At 50.1% G+C, this 16,123-nt stretch overlaps 1 protein-coding gene across 1 annotated transcript in view; it reads left to right on the top strand.

Moving 5' to 3' along the window:
- The window catches only part of GRIK4 (glutamate ionotropic receptor kainate type subunit 4), a 304,530-nt gene that overhangs the window by 277,408 nt on the left and 10,999 nt on the right, over positions 1-16,123 (top strand). The window contains exons 15-17 of the mRNA XM_024761910.1: positions 3,494-3,659; positions 5,021-5,246; positions 9,382-9,510. Coding sequence (XP_024617678.1) covers positions 3,494-3,659; positions 5,021-5,246; positions 9,382-9,510 — 521 coding nt within the window. The remainder of the gene's footprint in view (positions 1-3,493; positions 3,660-5,020; positions 5,247-9,381; positions 9,511-16,123) is intronic.

Genomic DNA, 16,123 nt, shown 5'->3' with positions numbered 1-16,123 from the left:
CGCTTTGTGCCATCTTTTCTCCTTCTCTGTTCTCTGCCTTGGAGGTCTAGATGCAGAGGGGAGCCAAGGCAGGAAAGGAGACCGAGTGAGAAAATGCCTTGACGGCCCACAGCAAAGCAGTTATAACTTCCTGACCTGAAAACGACCAGAGGTTGAGAGGCAGGGCCTGTGAACACATATGCAGATTTATGCAAATGTAAGCATGTAGCAGGACGTCCCTGCGGGAGAAATCCAAGCCCACGCCCCCTCCAGCAGCTTTCTGGAGCTTTGCCCCTCTGCACCTGGCTCTGGGGGCCTGCCGGACCTGTCCACCTTAGCAGGTGTGGGAAAACGCAAGCTGTTAGTAGCTCGGAGTTGGACAGGACCTCAGGGAGCAAGTTGCCATCATGGTCTACACGGACAGTCAGCCAGCCTCTTCCTGGAGCTCTCTTCTCCTCTTGGCAGGGCAAAAGGAACATGGTGGAATGATTTAATGTGTGGGAAAGTTCTCTGAAAATTTGGAAGTGCTACATAAATGTTTGGACTAATCATTGCTATTAGGCCATTATGGGGGGAAATGAAATACCGATGTAGTGTTGAAAGGCAAGTTTCCCATCCTCACTTAAAAACCCACTGTCAGGTTTGGCGTCACAGCTTATAGGACTTACAACCTTCATTCGCTCCTCTCCTTCTCAGCCCGTGTAAGCCAGAGGAAAAGGAAAGGGGCATGGGTGCTGGGGACAGTGCGGGACCTGGACAGTTACCTAGGAGCCACTGGACTGGGGCTCATCGGCAGGTGGGAACACAGCTGGGACTGATACAGAAGGATTTAAAGCCTTGGGGCAAGGTGCTCACCCATTATCAGGTTGTGCCCAGGAGTCACTGAGCGGAGCACTGTGGAGAGCTGGGTCTCGCGTTCCCTGGCAGAAAGGATGGTCTTGTCAGGCACAGCCACAGAGCTCCCTCAAAATCCAGGAAATCTGGGCAGAAACCCACAGATGAGAGGTCAGAGGCAGATTCTGATCCCATTCTGCTTGGGCTTTTCCTTCCAGAGGTGCTTGTTCCCATGTGCTGCACATAGGGCTCCATTGCCTGCTGCCTCCACCTGTCAGCTCCCACCCCCAGGAATTCCCTGCTCCAGCGAAAGTCTGCCCGGGTGCTGAGGGGAACCACCTGTCCTGCAGGCTGTAAATAGCTGGCCCCAGGTGGCTCGGTTACGCTGCTCCAGAGCGTCTGTGGAAGCGAGGCTCCGCCCTTCCCAGCCCGACCCAGGGGTGTTGGTGCACCCCTCTGCCTCTTGGAATTCTTGGTTATAAAATCAGGGCCTCAGTTAGGTTGGCTCCCTGGGGAGTGGGAGGTCAGAAAACAGGGCCATCGTGGCCTACCGTGGCACCCTCACCCAGAGCAAGCAACGGAAAATGCCACGTTGCCGAGAATGCCAGCTTCACAATGATAATGCCCCTTTCACCCAGGAGCAAGCCTCCACTGGCCCCTCTGGACGGAGAGTGGGCATGATTTGCTTTGTCAGCAAAGGTGACGGGCTTGCAATGAGCTCCTTACTCTCTCTGACCCGTCCTTTGTGACCAGTGGCAAAAGCAGCCACGTGGCTGCCCAGGGAGGAACGGAGGCCAGAGTGTAGCCATGGGGCTGGGGGAAGCTCCCCAGCCAGCTCTGAGGTCCTGTCCACACCCAGAGCTCATTAACCCGTGACAGTGTGGTAGAGCAGCTTCCGAATGCACGCCTCCACCTGGGGACCACTCACCACCACCACCCCAGCCTCCTCTGGGGGAAACTCATGAGAAACAACTTCCAAGAGAGTGTAAGAGCCCAGGCAGGAGCAAGGAGAACAGGTTTTGCAGATGGAGGGACTCCTGGCCCTTACAGGTCACAAGTAGGAAAGGTGGGCAAATGATTTTCATTGCATCTCTACATGTCTCTGTATCTCACACTCATGTCATCCTTTACAGATTATTAGTCACTAATGACATATTATCTCACCTGATCTCACAACACTCCAAAGACAGGTGGACCAGACATTAGTATCCCCCATTTATTAGACAAGCAAACGAGCTCAGAGGAAGTGTGTGGCTTTTCCCCAAGGTCTCACAGGTGGAACTGGACAAAGCCAGAACTAAAACCAGATCCCTTACTGGTGATCTGGCGCGTGTGGATGCGCCCATCAAGTTGATGGATGCCCCTGTTCCTTCACTCCTGGGAGGCAGCCTGAAGGAATTCTTGGACACGTGGCAAAGGGGACCATGGGACTTCCTGCTCTTGGAAATCCACCTGGAAGCTGCCGGCTGCTGCAGCCCCTGGCAAACACTATGCCTTGGTTGGCAATGTCTTCATAACGAGTGAAGCCTCATTAATTCAGACTCCACTGATTCAGAATTTGGCGATTATCCAACCTCAGTTGTGCTTACATATATCTTTGAACCCCTATAAACAAATGAATTAGGAAGCAGATCCATACTGCTGACCAGATGGTAGGAGTCTTGTTTAACCTACTTAAGTGAGCAAACTGGTTTTAATGACTTTAGCATGTATGCTGCCTGAGTTGCAAAACTACTCTAATTTTAAATAAGTCCGATCTGCCCAATAAAACAACCTTCCATTCTGAAATAGCATGACCATTGTAAAAGCATTTTTTTTTTTTTTTTCCCATACGTGGGCCTCTCACTGTTGTGGCCCCTCCCGCCGCGGAGCACAGGCTCCGGATGCGCAGGCCCAGTGGCCATGGCTCACGGGCCCAGCCGCTCCGCGGCATGTGGGATCCTCCCGGCTCGGGGCACGAACCCGTGTCCCCCGCATCGGCAGGCGGACTCCCAACCACTGCGCCACCAGGGAAGCCCTAAAAGCATTTTCTAATTCCAACTTCTCAGCAGTCTGAAGGTGCTTTTCACCAGTTCATCTTGAAGAGTTTCTGCTGTTACAATTTGTAGAACTGGTTCTAGAATACAAATTTCTCAGGCACTTGGCCACATGACTTTGCTTCTCTGAGCCTCGGTTTTCTCTTCTGTAAAATCAGGATAAGATTTTCACCTCCCTGAGTTGTAGGGAGTACAGGAGATAGTGGGTGTGGCTCACAGTAGGTGCTCAGTACATGGCGATGCTGCTCTGAATGTCGGCTGCGTCATGACGGGGCTGCGGGAGGCATCCCAGGTCTAGCTCTGAACAGAGCCTCCAGGGCTGGCACCCTTAGCTCATTCACTAGCTAATTACTCACCATCTCTCAAGCTGTCTCATGTTCATGGACACCCTTCTTTTGAGTAGAAACCCAGTAATCGCCTCCTTTAGGAAATAAGAGAAAGAAAACCACTGTCTTCTTCTAGGCCACCCTCCCAAGCTGTTCGTTTCTGTTGCCATCAAATGCCCTGCCTCCTCTCTCTTCCCCCACTAAGCCCCTCAGAAGAGGGCCACCTGGTCTCTCCCGTGTCGCAGCAGGACTGGGGAGGGGGTTTAAGACTCCTGGGCTGCCCCGGCAATGATGACGTCTTGGTCTTATCCTACATAGGTGGGCATTCACGCTGATCATCATCTCATCCTACACGGCCAACCTGGCAGCCTTCCTGACCGTGCAGCGCATGGATGTGCCCATTGAGTCGGTGGATGACCTGGCTGACCAGACCGCCATTGAGTATGGCACGATTCACGGAGGCTCCAGCATGACCTTCTTCCAAGTAAACCCATATGGTTGCTCACCAACATCAGGAATCGGGCAGAATAAAGTTGAGATGTTTGTCCACTGGAGATAAAAACATCTTGCCTCATCCCATCATCCCTTTTGAACACCTAGTTTGGAGGTTCTCATGGGGCTCATTTTTCCCCTGCTCCCCCAAATACCCATGGAACCAGGTCCCCAAAGCACTTGGGTTAATATCAGCCTTGTCCCAAAGTGTTATACATGAATGGTTAGTGCTACTTGAGATGATTTTAGTGGTAGAGCTATTTTTTAATTGCAGTGGTTTCATATTTATTGTAATGAGTATTAGAAAAAAATATGCAGTGACTCTAACCTGTACTTTTATTTATATTTCTGCACAAGATGAGGCTAACATATGCATTTAAATTTTTTAAGTAGGCTACATTTTATAAGTAGTGCCTAGACAAAGCAAGATTGGAGTAATACACAAATGACTAACGTGTAAGGAAATTTAGATTAAGCCGAGCTGGTTTCATTGATCCCAGACTAGATAGATCTCAGATCAGGACCCTTTTGGCTTCTCCGAGGTTCCCTTGCAAGGCTCAGGAGCCGGCCCTGCCACAATGGTGTGTCAGCTGGCAGGCTACCAAGGCAGGCAGAGCCGGGCCAGGCATAGGAGTAGTTTGCATTTGCTTCAGGCTCTCTAGGGAAGCAGATTCCCCTGGAGTCAGTGAGTGTCTATCCAACCTGTGACCCAAGAAGTTCATTATCACACTAAACAAGTCCAAGGCCTTCCGTTTTCTGTTTCCCATGCAAGTCTCAGGGGTACTGGCACAGGGACCAGTGAAGACATCATGCAGACACAGGGTTTGGCTAGACCCCCAGAATTCTCTCAGTCTTGTTATCATTTGTAAACTAGAAGCCAACATTGGATATGTGATTGACAGATTAGTTTAGGGTTGATAGAGAAGAGCCGGCACTGCTCCTTCAGATGACGTCTCTTAAAAGTCCAGAATGAACCTGAGTTTGCTGCCTCTGCACTGAAGGACAGTAGAGGACACAGCCAGAATTTCCATTCTCACTTTGGTCAGGACATGGAGGTTGGCAACGGAAGATGGGTGGATGAAGCAGAACCAATGATCGAAGCAGTAGGCGGAGTTTACACACCTTCAGACCCTGTTCCTTCTTTGTCTTTGTAAAAGGTATCAGAGGCACAACCCTCTCCACCTGCCTTTCAGCAGTGACGTTGTGAGGTGAAAGGGAACGGGTTCTTGAGTATAAGGAGGGGACTGGGTAGCAGAAGGGCCAGAATTTTAGGGGCCGCTTGGATGCCCTCCCTCTCCAGGCCACCATCTCCTTTCTCTTTCCTCAACCTGCTTCCCTGCGTTCTTTTCCCAGAATTCCCGCTATCAGACCTACCAGCGCATGTGGAATTACATGTACTCCAAGCAGCCGAGTGTGTTCGTGAAGAGCACGGAGGAGGGGATCGCCAGGGTGTTGAATTCCAACTACGCCTTCCTTCTGGAATCCACCATGAACGAGTACTATCGGCAGCGCAACTGCAACCTCACTCAGATTGGGGGCCTGCTGGACACCAAGGGCTATGGGATTGGCATGCCAGTCGGTATGCGGGAGAGGAACAGCCTCTTCGGGTAGCTCCGCCCAGGCAGGCTCCGGGTAGTGCAAACGGTCGAATGCAGCCTTGAAGTCGACAGCCCCTGTTTCTAGAACCAGGTTCACAGGGACTTGAGATGGGCATTCTTAAGGTTTTAAAAAAAAGCCAATCCACATCCTTCCAAGTCCTCAGAGATTAGTACCCAGTCCTTAATTATGGAAGGGCTAACTGATTAGTTATTGATAGATGAATTATTAAAGGACACATGGGTGCCCTTGGTGTATTTTTTTTTTTTTTTTGCCACACCACACAGCTAGCTTGTGAGATCTGAGTTCCCCAACCAGGGATTGAACCCAGGCCCTTAATTATGGAAGGGCTAATTGATTAGTTATTAATAGATTAATTATTAAAGGGCACATGGATGCCCTTGGTGTATTCTTTTTTTTTTTTTTTACCACACCACACAGCTAGCTTGTGAGATCTGAGTTCCCCAACCAGGGATTGAACCCAGGCCCTGGGCAGTGAAAGCATCGAGTCCTGCCCTTTGGCCATTTCTCTGATGTCCGCCATCTCTACTAGCAGTGGAAAGGAGATGGAAGAGATGGTAGGACTCAAGTGAATTAATTTTGCTATTAGTGTCCCTGGTGACAGGTTTACTACGAAAGGGGACTGATGTGATCGGAGGAGGTGGCTTTCACATCATCTGTGGATCTCACTGGTCCATCTGCTCTGGGTCAGAGCAGGGAGCTGAGAGTGGGCAGGAAAGCTCTGGCATTCACCTTGCTGACTGCGCCGTCGGTTTGTTATAGGAAGGTAGAGATGCTTGGCTTCCAGAAAGGTATCCCAGCTGTGCCTTGTAAAGAATATCCCTGCTTTAGGCCTTCCCCTGCTGATGGTTCCTCTATCAGAAGGTGGGGGGGAGCATGTTTGTGACTCTGTGACTGTGGAGGAGGTCTGGAAATGTCCCCCAGTGTTTCAGACATGTACCCTTCCCACACACACCATGGAGAGCCACATTGTATAGGGCTGTCCTTGTCCAAGTCTGTCCTCATGCAAGGTTGTCCTGAAACCAAGCAGCGGGGGAAGAAGCAGGAATGGAGGAAATCATCTCATGTGGGGAAACTGATACACAGGATGTGCATCTTTGTTGGTATGTTACACACCACTTCTCTCCCTTTTTGTTTTTGGAAGTGTAGTTGATTTACGATGTTGTGTTAGTTTCAGGTGTAAGTTAGTTTCAGGAAAGTGTTTCAGGTGTATATCTATTCTTTTTCAGATTCTTTTCCCTTACAGGTTATTACAAAATATTGAGTATAGTCCCCTGTGCTATACAGTAGGTCCTTGTTGGTTATCTATTGTATATATAGTAGTGTCACACCCCTTCTCTTGATCGGTACCTAACTCAGAGCTCTATAAATTATAGGCCTCACTTATACCTGTGTCATGTGAAGGGCATGGGATGGAGTCAGGTAGATCTGGGAATGCACCCTGCTTCCTGGCTGTGGGGCCTTGGATAGGTTAGTTAACCTCTCAGAGTCTCAATTATCGCATTTTTAAATTCAGGTTTCTAACATGTACCTCAGAGGGTCGTTACAAAGGTTAAACTGAATAATCTGGCCTCACCACAGTGTTTCATCACACTTAGCCTGTTAGGGGCAACATTAGTGCCCTCCCCACATTTTCCAATGTTCCCTCTGTTATTTGATAAAAGCAGATGACTTCTTCAAGACTGATCAGAAACCAAGCCACTGAATATAGGCGATAATATGGTTCACTCTTGAACTCTGTCATTTCTGACCCTAGTAGTTCTGTAAACCGGAAGCCTCACTCAGGGCACCTGCATACCCTCTCCACTTAGCATCATATTTCATTGATTTCATTAATAATACAGATTATGGGCCCCTTTGAGAAATTTACTGGTTGACGTTGTGTTTCAAGATGGTGGAGGGAAGCACAAAATGAACCTAAGGTGCACCTGGAAATACTCTAGCAATTTAATCAAGTTAACTGAACTGTCAAGTGCTTCAAAAGTTTTCATGGCACAGACCTGTAGAGTTGGTGTAAAGCAGACTGACTCTAATTCTCATCAGTAACCAAGGAAAAGGGGAGGCAAATGCATTGGTTCTGTGTCTGAGGTGATGCTGTTTCCATATGTGTTATCTTAGTCTTCTCCCACCTGCAGGGGAGATGTGGTTCTTCCCATTCTAGAGGAGAGAACTGAGGTTCAGAGCTGATAAGTTACTTGTCCAAGGTCACAGAATAAGTGGAGAGAAAAGCTGTGCTTGAGCCTAGGGGGCCTATCTCCAAATCCAGCATTTCACCTCTCAGACCGTGTTGCCAAACGGGTCCACCAGCTCGACAGGACAGGATAGATGGGGAAGGTGAGCTATGGGTTAGCCCAGGTTCTTAGATCAGCCTGGGAAGAGCATTGCATAGTCGATCGATGGGACAGAATTTAGGTCCAGGAAAGACGAGCATGTGTGTCCTTCTTAAGTGGAAAGTAAGGGTGTAACTATGGAATAAGCAGTGTGGTTAGACCCAGGAAGATGACGAGAAACAGGACAAGGAATGAGATGGAAAATTAGTCGGGTAGCTTAGGAGCTAAGTGGGCAAACACGGAGTAAGCAGAATAATCCTTTCATGGGGCCCTTGGTGTGCTATTGAGATTGGGTTGAAAATGCCTCGAAAACTGCTTGAAATGCCTTATTGGCTGGATACTTGTCTCTAAACCTGGAATAGTCATTAGTCTCACTACCTAACACCATCTGTTAGGTCCAGTAGCCATTCACTTCAAATGTGTGGTAAGCACCTGCTATATAATATATGAGGTGCTGCTGGCATTCACCCAGATCACATTCAGCGCTGCAGGCCTGGGGTTTGAATGCCCAAGGGTAGTTGCATCTGGAGCAGGGAAGGTTCTATCTATGGAGTCATGGGCTGTTAGAGTGCTAAGAGATCTGGGAGCTGATCTAGTTCCTTACCTGTCAAAGTGCAGCCCATGGCCCAGCGGCAGGGCACTGCCTTAGAACTTGTGAGAAATGCAAAATCTCAGCCCCCACCCGCAGACCCACTGAATTAGAGTCTGCAGGTCGACAAGATCCCCAGGGGATTCCTGTGTGCGTGAAAGTTTGAGAGCAGGAATCTATTTGTTCCAGCTTTTGCCTGTATCCTGCAACAAAGCCCCTTTCCCTGGGGCGTCTGTCCACATCAGGCCTTTACAGAGCTTGGACAAGAAAACTGGGCAGCTTAGTTCACTTCCAGCCTCCTGGCAGCTTTTTCTTAATGATTTTTCTTAATAATTTCAGGCCTTAGCCTGTGCTGGGGCATCGAGCTTTCCACGGTTTCATTTAAGCCTGTTTTTGTGATTAAACCTACATTCCAGAGCCAAACTCCTTGACCATACCCCATACGAAAAATTTAAAAAGAATTGCACTCAACAGAGCCTTCTGTCTGAGGAGGGAGAGAGGAGCGATGTAAACGGAGTGGACGGGGTCAGGGGTTCTGGGGCACCCAGCAGGCAGCTGTGCGGGAAAGGGTGTGCCCCAGACCGATTCTCCACACAGATGGAGGAGAGGAAGCTTCCACCTCGCTCTGGGTGGCCCTTTTCTTATTGGTGGCCACTCCGGGTAAACAGTTGTCGGGTGTAATGTAGTGAGAGTTACAAATGGCAGAGAAACTAATTTCAATAAAGTAGAAAATAGGCAACTGATTGCGAGGTTTGTGTCACAGAAGATTTCCCTCCTCGGCCTCCCAGGGGCAGGCGGACCGGGAGCTTGGCAACCAGCTTCCCGCGTGCTGGTGGGGAGGTGGGTTCACCCAGGTAGAAAGTGTTGGCGCCTGGGTGGGGAGGTGGGCAGCACAGCTGCCCGGAAGGCTGTCACTTGACCCATGCTGGGGTCTTGGCCGTGGGCTGGGCGTGCCAGTCAGCGTGGAGAGAAGGAAAGTAGAAACGCCTGGTGCCCTGCATGGTGCGGAGAGTCCGCAGTCTGGGCCAGTAGAGAGCCGTGCTCCTGCGGGGGGACCCCTGTCCCTCCCCTCCTATGTTACGTGGACAGGGTGGCAGGGAGGTTTGCCTGGGAGGGAGCAGAGAGATGCAGACGGGGGCGCTCACGTCCTGTGTTCCGGGCTCTCCTGTGACCCACAGGCTCCGTCTTCCGGGACGAGTTTGACCTGGCCATTCTCCAGTTGCAGGAGAACAACCGTCTGGAAATTCTGAAGCGCAAGTGGTGGGAAGGGGGCAAGTGCCCCAAGGAGGAAGACCACAGAGCCAAAGGTAAGGGTGGCCAGGGCCTCCCCCGCCTGCCTGGAGGACCAGAGCTGCTGCTCGTGAGGCGTCCAAATTCCAAGTCACACCAGGTTGAGAGCAAGCCTCGGAAGGAGCTGAAGGCCGGGCTGGGACTGGCTGGGCTCACCCCTGTCCCAGGGTCTTGGGCTTACTGTACGGCATCCACTCCCGCCCGCTCCCGAGTCCTAGAGATGCCACCCCCGCCATGCTTCCTGAGTCCAGCCACTTCTGCGCCAGCACCACCTCTTCCGCCATGGCCCAGGCCACCAGCACCCCACAGTCATACGATTACAACAGCCTGGGCTCCTTTTCCCGTGCTGGCGCCTCTGCACTGTTCTTTCCACCAGAAGCCAGGGTGATTCTTTGTAAGACGCACGTAAGGTTGCAGCCTTGGCCTGCGCAAACCTTCCAACGGCTTCCCATCTCACTCAGAATCAAATCCGAGCTTTCTATGGCCTCCCGACCCTTCCTGATCTGTTTCCCCCTTTTCTTCCTGTTCCCCAAGCCTCCCAGCCGCCTCCCACCTCAGGGTCTGCACACTGTTCCCTCAGAAGGTCCCTCAGAGAGGCCTTCCCTCCCCACGCCACACATCTCTCCCCTTCCCTCGGGCTCTGCTTTTCAGAGCTTATCACTACCTGATAGTATAGTTTCTATTCATTTGTTTACTTTCTGCCTTTTCGACTAGAATGTAAGTTCCATGAGGGCAGGGTTTGTCTTCCTTACAGGGCTGTCCACAGGCCCTGGCACATGGATATTTTATTGAATGAATCATAAATACGACTGGATAGAAAGCAGTCCCTGACTGACGTGTAGTTGAAGAGTGTCGAGGGTCCCTGAACACCCAGCATTTTCTATAGGGGGAACATATCCAGGATAGTCTCGGGTTACATCTGTTGTAGATCCATGAATGCCTGTTAGTTATTTTTAGAATGTCCTTTCATTTTCAAAGTGTCCTGGCTTGGGCAATGAATCATATGGTCACCCCAGTAATCTACTGCAGCCTTGCTAAAATATGCAGCAAATTTACCTATGCACACTCGCCCCTGGGGAGGCAGCTGGGGAGTAAAATGAATGATGCTCTGTGCTTCCCTCTCTGCTCAGCGTGAGTGATTATCCGGGATGAGACAGTAAGGGAATGACTTTGTGTTTCTAAGGGTCTCCCTGTGCCTCTTGATCCTTTGAGGAGAGGGCTCAGGAATGTGGACCTACAGGGACAAGCCCTTTGTCGTTTGGAGGAAATGCTGCCCCTTCCTTTGCAGGAACGGTGGGAGGCCACACCATTCTTGGCTCTCCACTCCCCAAAGGTCAAAGGTGGAGGAGACTGACTCTGTTTGTTCAGAGAAAAAAAGAAATGGGGGAGGTACAGAGAAAAGTATCAGAAAACTTTCATGGATTTGAAAGAATGCACTAGATGTTGAAGACGCCCAGGACCAGTATAGGAAAGGAAGCGGGGAGCGGGACATTGCAGGCAAGAAGCACCTTGAGGGAGGATGCAGAGGCAGAGATCGGTGCAGCGGGCAGGGCTGTGAGTGGGGACCGCAGGTGGTGTGGGTGTGAGAAGAAACATTCCCGTGGGGCGATCTGGGCTGCCTAGACGGTTCGAACCCGGGAAGGTGTGGATGGCAGGATGTGCCTCCACCGCCCCCTCCCCAGAAAAAGACTCATGGATTGAAAGCAGTCTAAATCTGACTGGGCCCAGGAAAGTCAAAGTAAAGTGAGATTATTGGTAAGATAATATATGTCCATGTTTTTCTGTGGGAACAATGAACTTCAGAGTGGCAGGAAGGAGCGCCATCTTACCAAGGAGATGGAGGGAAACAGTAGTGGCTTTTGATCTGGAGTAATTTAAAATTTAGGGTTGGCCGAAAAGTTCGTTTGGGTTGTTCCATAACCTCTTACGGAAAAACCTGAACAAACTCAATAGAAACAGAGAGGTGGACCTGGGACCCAGAGTGAAACAAGAGAAATGTCCAGGTTTCTGTTGCCCTAGAAGCCCCTGGTCGCCCTCCAGCTGCCCCTCCCCACAGTGGGTCGGGTGCCTTCCGTGATTTTGGATGGAGCCCTCAACACACTACGTTACAACTCTTGGTTTCCTCTGCCCGGGTGATGGCACCTTAGATGTGGACCCATCTCACCCGCTTCTGTGTCCCTGGCCTCCCTACAGAGCCTGGCACGTAGTAGGGGCTCTGTGGGATGTGTGATTAAAGCCACTGACTGGTAGCTGTCAAAAGCCACCAATTACTGTCCTCCTGGGCCACGCTAAGGTGGCAAATGAAACTGTGCTATGATGCTTTCCCGAGTAACCTTCACGCTCACAGCTCTCTACTCCTTTGAGCTGTTCCTGCCTCTGAACAGCTGACTGAACGTATGCAGGGATGCAGGGATGCTGTAGATGCAGGAGGCCGGAGCAAAACAGGGGGTGGGCAAGAGCAAGGGCTCAGAGGGGTGCAGGGAACCCACAGGCTCCCCACCGGCCCCCTGCTGCCAGCTCTGTCTGCTCCGGGCCTCCCGCCTCTTTTCCTTACCACTAGTTGTGGATCTCCTGGCTTTCCTTTCTTTTATAAACCTGACCCTATTTGATCTCTTTGAGCCTGTTTCCCCTCGAGACTCACTACTGAGTTGATCCCAGCTCTCCAGTTTCCCCTTTCATCCTTGACTCCTAAGCCCAGCCACAGGCCCTTCCCCTTTGTGCCCTTATTTCTCTGTGTTTATTTTCACTGCTAATCTATAGAGAAACAGTTGGAGGGCAGCAGATTGACAAGGATGAGGATGACGACACAGGAGCTGGGACCTTACAGTTTTCACTCTGGCACCTCAATTTAGATTGTCTCTCTCTCCCATCAGAGATTTCACCCGAAGTCCAATGGGCTCCCCCCGCGCCCCACTCTAAGAATGGGGCTCACATATTTCCCTCCTGCCCACCTATTTGTTCTGCTGACAGCCGCTAGGTTGGTTCTCTCCCCTGAGGCAGTGTAGACAGGGTTCAAGGTCACAGGCACTGGGTCAAATGGACTCCGCTCCATAAATGGCCTTGTTATATACACTGTGAAGCATCTTTAAGCCTCTGTTTCCTCCTCTGGAGAATAGAACTAGAAATAATAATGCCACCTCCCCGGGCTATTGTGAAGACTGAACCAGATAAACCATGTTAAACACTCAGCAAAGCACTGGCGCAAAGGAAATGAGAACCGATTTTATTCTAAAATCTAGGCCTAAAGAAGAAATTGAGGTCTGAATAGTATCCAACGCCACGAGTACGCCCATCCACTCGATGTTCCTCAAGGCTCCGTAGCTTTTCTAAGATGAACACTCAGGGCATTGGTTTGTCTGTTGATAGTTGTCCCCCATGGACTATGAAAATCTCAAGTGCAGGGTCTGTGTCTTATTTATTTTTCTATCCCACTGACCAGCATATCATCTGACATTTCATCCGTATTTGATGAAAGGATGAACAAGTAATGAATGAATGGGCAATCATCTCAAGAACGTCCAGACTGGTCCTACTTTTTAAGTCTTTTTTCCCCCCAAACAGGAGCCCTGACACCCCATGTAGACCACTGTGTATCAGGCATTGTGCTGGGCTCTGAGAATATGAAAAACAATGAGACATGGCCCCGCCCTCAAGAGGTTTAAAGAGAGGCACAGAGCATCACTATAATGGTTGCAATGTAGGAATGCTTTCATAGAGCTGGACAGAAAGTGTTAGGAAGCCCAGAGAATAAAGTGATTAATTCTGCACAATAGTCGGGGAAGGTTTACAGAGACATTGGGCCCTGATGCATTCATTACGAGTCACAGCTTTAGGAAGGTTGTGGAACAGAGTTGTCACACTCAGAGATTGGTTTGGATAAGTAGGATGAGGTTGGAGTTAAGAGGGCATTGAAAACAAGGTCAAGGCGTGTGGACAGCAAACCAGTACGTCCCAAACTTTCCCAGGGAAAGAATTAATAGCAGAGGACCCTGAGTATGCATGTTTGGGGATCTGGGGACAGAGTCTAAAGCAGCCCAGCATGTTTGGAATTTCCTCTTCTGTTTTGTCCTAAAAACACATGTGAATTTTGCATCTGACAATGTAATAGGGGCATGTTTATGTAGTAGAAAAATGCTTTTCACTCCTAGACTCTAAGTAAAATCAGTGTACCAGGAAGATGCCCTGTAAACACCCCAGAGCTTTGCATATGCCTTGGCACACTGACAGCACAGTGGACCGAGTTGGAGACATTGGTGGAAGACCTCAAAGGTTCTGGAGTGAGATGTGGCCTCAGGAAAGCAGGTGCTGTGGATGGAATTCTGAGCTGTCGGTGGCATTCATGGTCCCTGGGCACAGTCATTGCCTCGGGAAGAACGGAGTCCAGTTATTGGCTTTAAGTTCCAAAAGAAGTTGTTCCAACTCAGCAGAGACAATGTTCTTAGAATTCACGGATTTTGATTTGCTAACAAAGTATCACTATTTTGGAATACAGGAGGCCAGTACCTGAAGGAAGCTTTGCATAAAGCTAACACTAGAAGTTCAAAGAGCCAGGCCACCCAGTCTGTGAACCGGATAAAAAGATGCAGACCAAGAAAGGATATGTTAGAATGTGGCAGGTCCCTAAGAAGGAGCCTTGTGCCCTGCTGGGAGGGGGAGAGTGCCAGAGAGAGCTCCTAGATTCGTTGGGGATACCAAGAGGTAAAGAGATTTTTGCTTACTTCTGGAGTTTGGCATGCCCCATAAATACGTGTCACGCCATGGTGGAGTGGGTGCGTGAGAGATAGCACATGGGGACCCAGGGCAGAGAGGTCCCAGGGATAGATCTACATTTTCTGGGGCCCCAGACAAGGATATTGGAATTCTAAGAGGAATCTGGCATTAGGATGGGACATCTAACCCCACCCCCATGACACATAATCTCCTTCCCAGCCCCAGACCTGAAATACATCCAGGAGTGAAGGGGGAACAGAGAAAACACCGTATTTAACTGAATGTAAATCTGAAATTTAAAGATTTTTTTTTTTTTTTTGCGGTACGCGGGCCTCTCACTGTTGTGGCCTCTCCCGCTGCGGAGCACAGGCTCCGGACGCGCAGGCTCAGCGGCCATGGCTCACAGGCCCAGCGGCTCCGCGGCACGTGGGATCTTCCCAGACTGGGGCACGAACCCACGTCCCCTGCATCAGCAGGCGGACTCTCAACCACTGCGCCACCAGGGAAGCCCCTGAAATTTAAACATAAAGAAATCGCTACATTTTTGGCAATCAGGTGGAAATGGGAGTTTGAGGTAGATGTTAGGTACCTTTATAGAAAAATTAAGCTGTTGTTTTTGCAGAGTGGTTGGCTTGGGATATTCTTCCCCATTCTACAGAATTTTAGGAAGCCTGGTCTGACAGCAGAGCTCAGGATGGATGGAGAGGAGACACAGGGAAAGCAGGCTCCCAGCGAAGATGGAAAGGACTGATCAGGAGGCTTCGTTCTACTCCGCACTGGGGGACTGAATGTTCCCTGGCACGGAGAAGGGAACTGAGCAGATGAAGAGGGAAGATAAACAGTGGAAGACATCCTGCCCGGGTCCCACATGCTTCGGAAAATGCGAGGGTTCTACCAACCAGCCGATGTTAACTTGCCTTCATGCAGTCGTCCTTGGGAACGAGAGGGGGAGCTGTATTAATAAGTGGTGATGTCCAAGAGGGGTCTGTCTGGGAGATGCTGTGCAAATCACCGTAAGAACCAGGGCTTCGGCTCCCAGCCCAGCCGCAGCAGCTAGTGCCAGTTTAATGCAGTGGCCCCATTTCTGCCATGGCTGAAACCCAAACAGACATTACTCAGAGAGACTAAAAGGCTTCCTGGCTGAATGAAAGTCCACGTGACCTCCCCCAAGCCAGGCCAGAAGCACTAGCCTGGAAGGAACAGAGCCACTGCTTGGTCTCCCTGTGACAAATTAGCCACCAAACTTCCGGAATAAAACTCACTGCTCGAGAGACACCCCCCGTCCTGTGGCAGAAGAACAGGGACCAGTCTGGCCTGAAAGATCTCTTCCTTTAAGTCTTTCATGGTGGCCAGGAATGGAGCCGCAGGACCATGTTTTTTCTTGTGTCTCAAATTGAACAAAGGGCAGTCCTTTTCATTTGCTTTCCAACGCAGCTTCCAGGGGATCTTTCTTTTCGTGGTTGGGATCAGTTGGCTTCCACGTGTGCCTAAAGAAAGGAGGAGGAGATGGAGAAGACAGAGAGGGATGGAGGTGAAGGGAACTGTGAGGGCGGTCCTGTTCTCAAGAGATCTCTGAAACTGAGAGTGACATCAATTGCAATGTACCAGACAACGTGCAGTGCCTCACATAATCCTTTTCTACTTCATTATCCTATTAAAATGTGAGAAATTTCAAAGAAAAGGATCTGCTGCTACTCCACTTCTAACCAGCTCCGGTATCACTGCCAAATTCCAGAGAAGAATCCTCACATTGGGATGACGCCACCACCTGAGTCTTTTGGTCGGGTCTTACTTGGCTCTGGTGAGAACCTCAACATTACCCCTTGGCTTCATCTCCCCGTTTCTTTCCCTGCCTATAGCTCAGTGACCAGCTACCTGCATACACAGCTGAAAAACGCAATGGCAGACCATGTGGAAGAC

The sequence above is a fragment of the Neophocaena asiaeorientalis genome, unplaced genomic scaffold, assembly GCF_003031525.2.
Source record: "Neophocaena asiaeorientalis asiaeorientalis breed wild unplaced genomic scaffold, Neophocaena_asiaeorientalis_V1.1 scaffold737, whole genome shotgun sequence".
In the NCBI taxonomy this organism is placed as follows: domain Eukaryota; kingdom Metazoa; phylum Chordata; class Mammalia; order Artiodactyla; family Phocoenidae; genus Neophocaena; species Neophocaena asiaeorientalis.
This window is presented reverse-complemented; position numbering and strand designations above follow the sequence as displayed.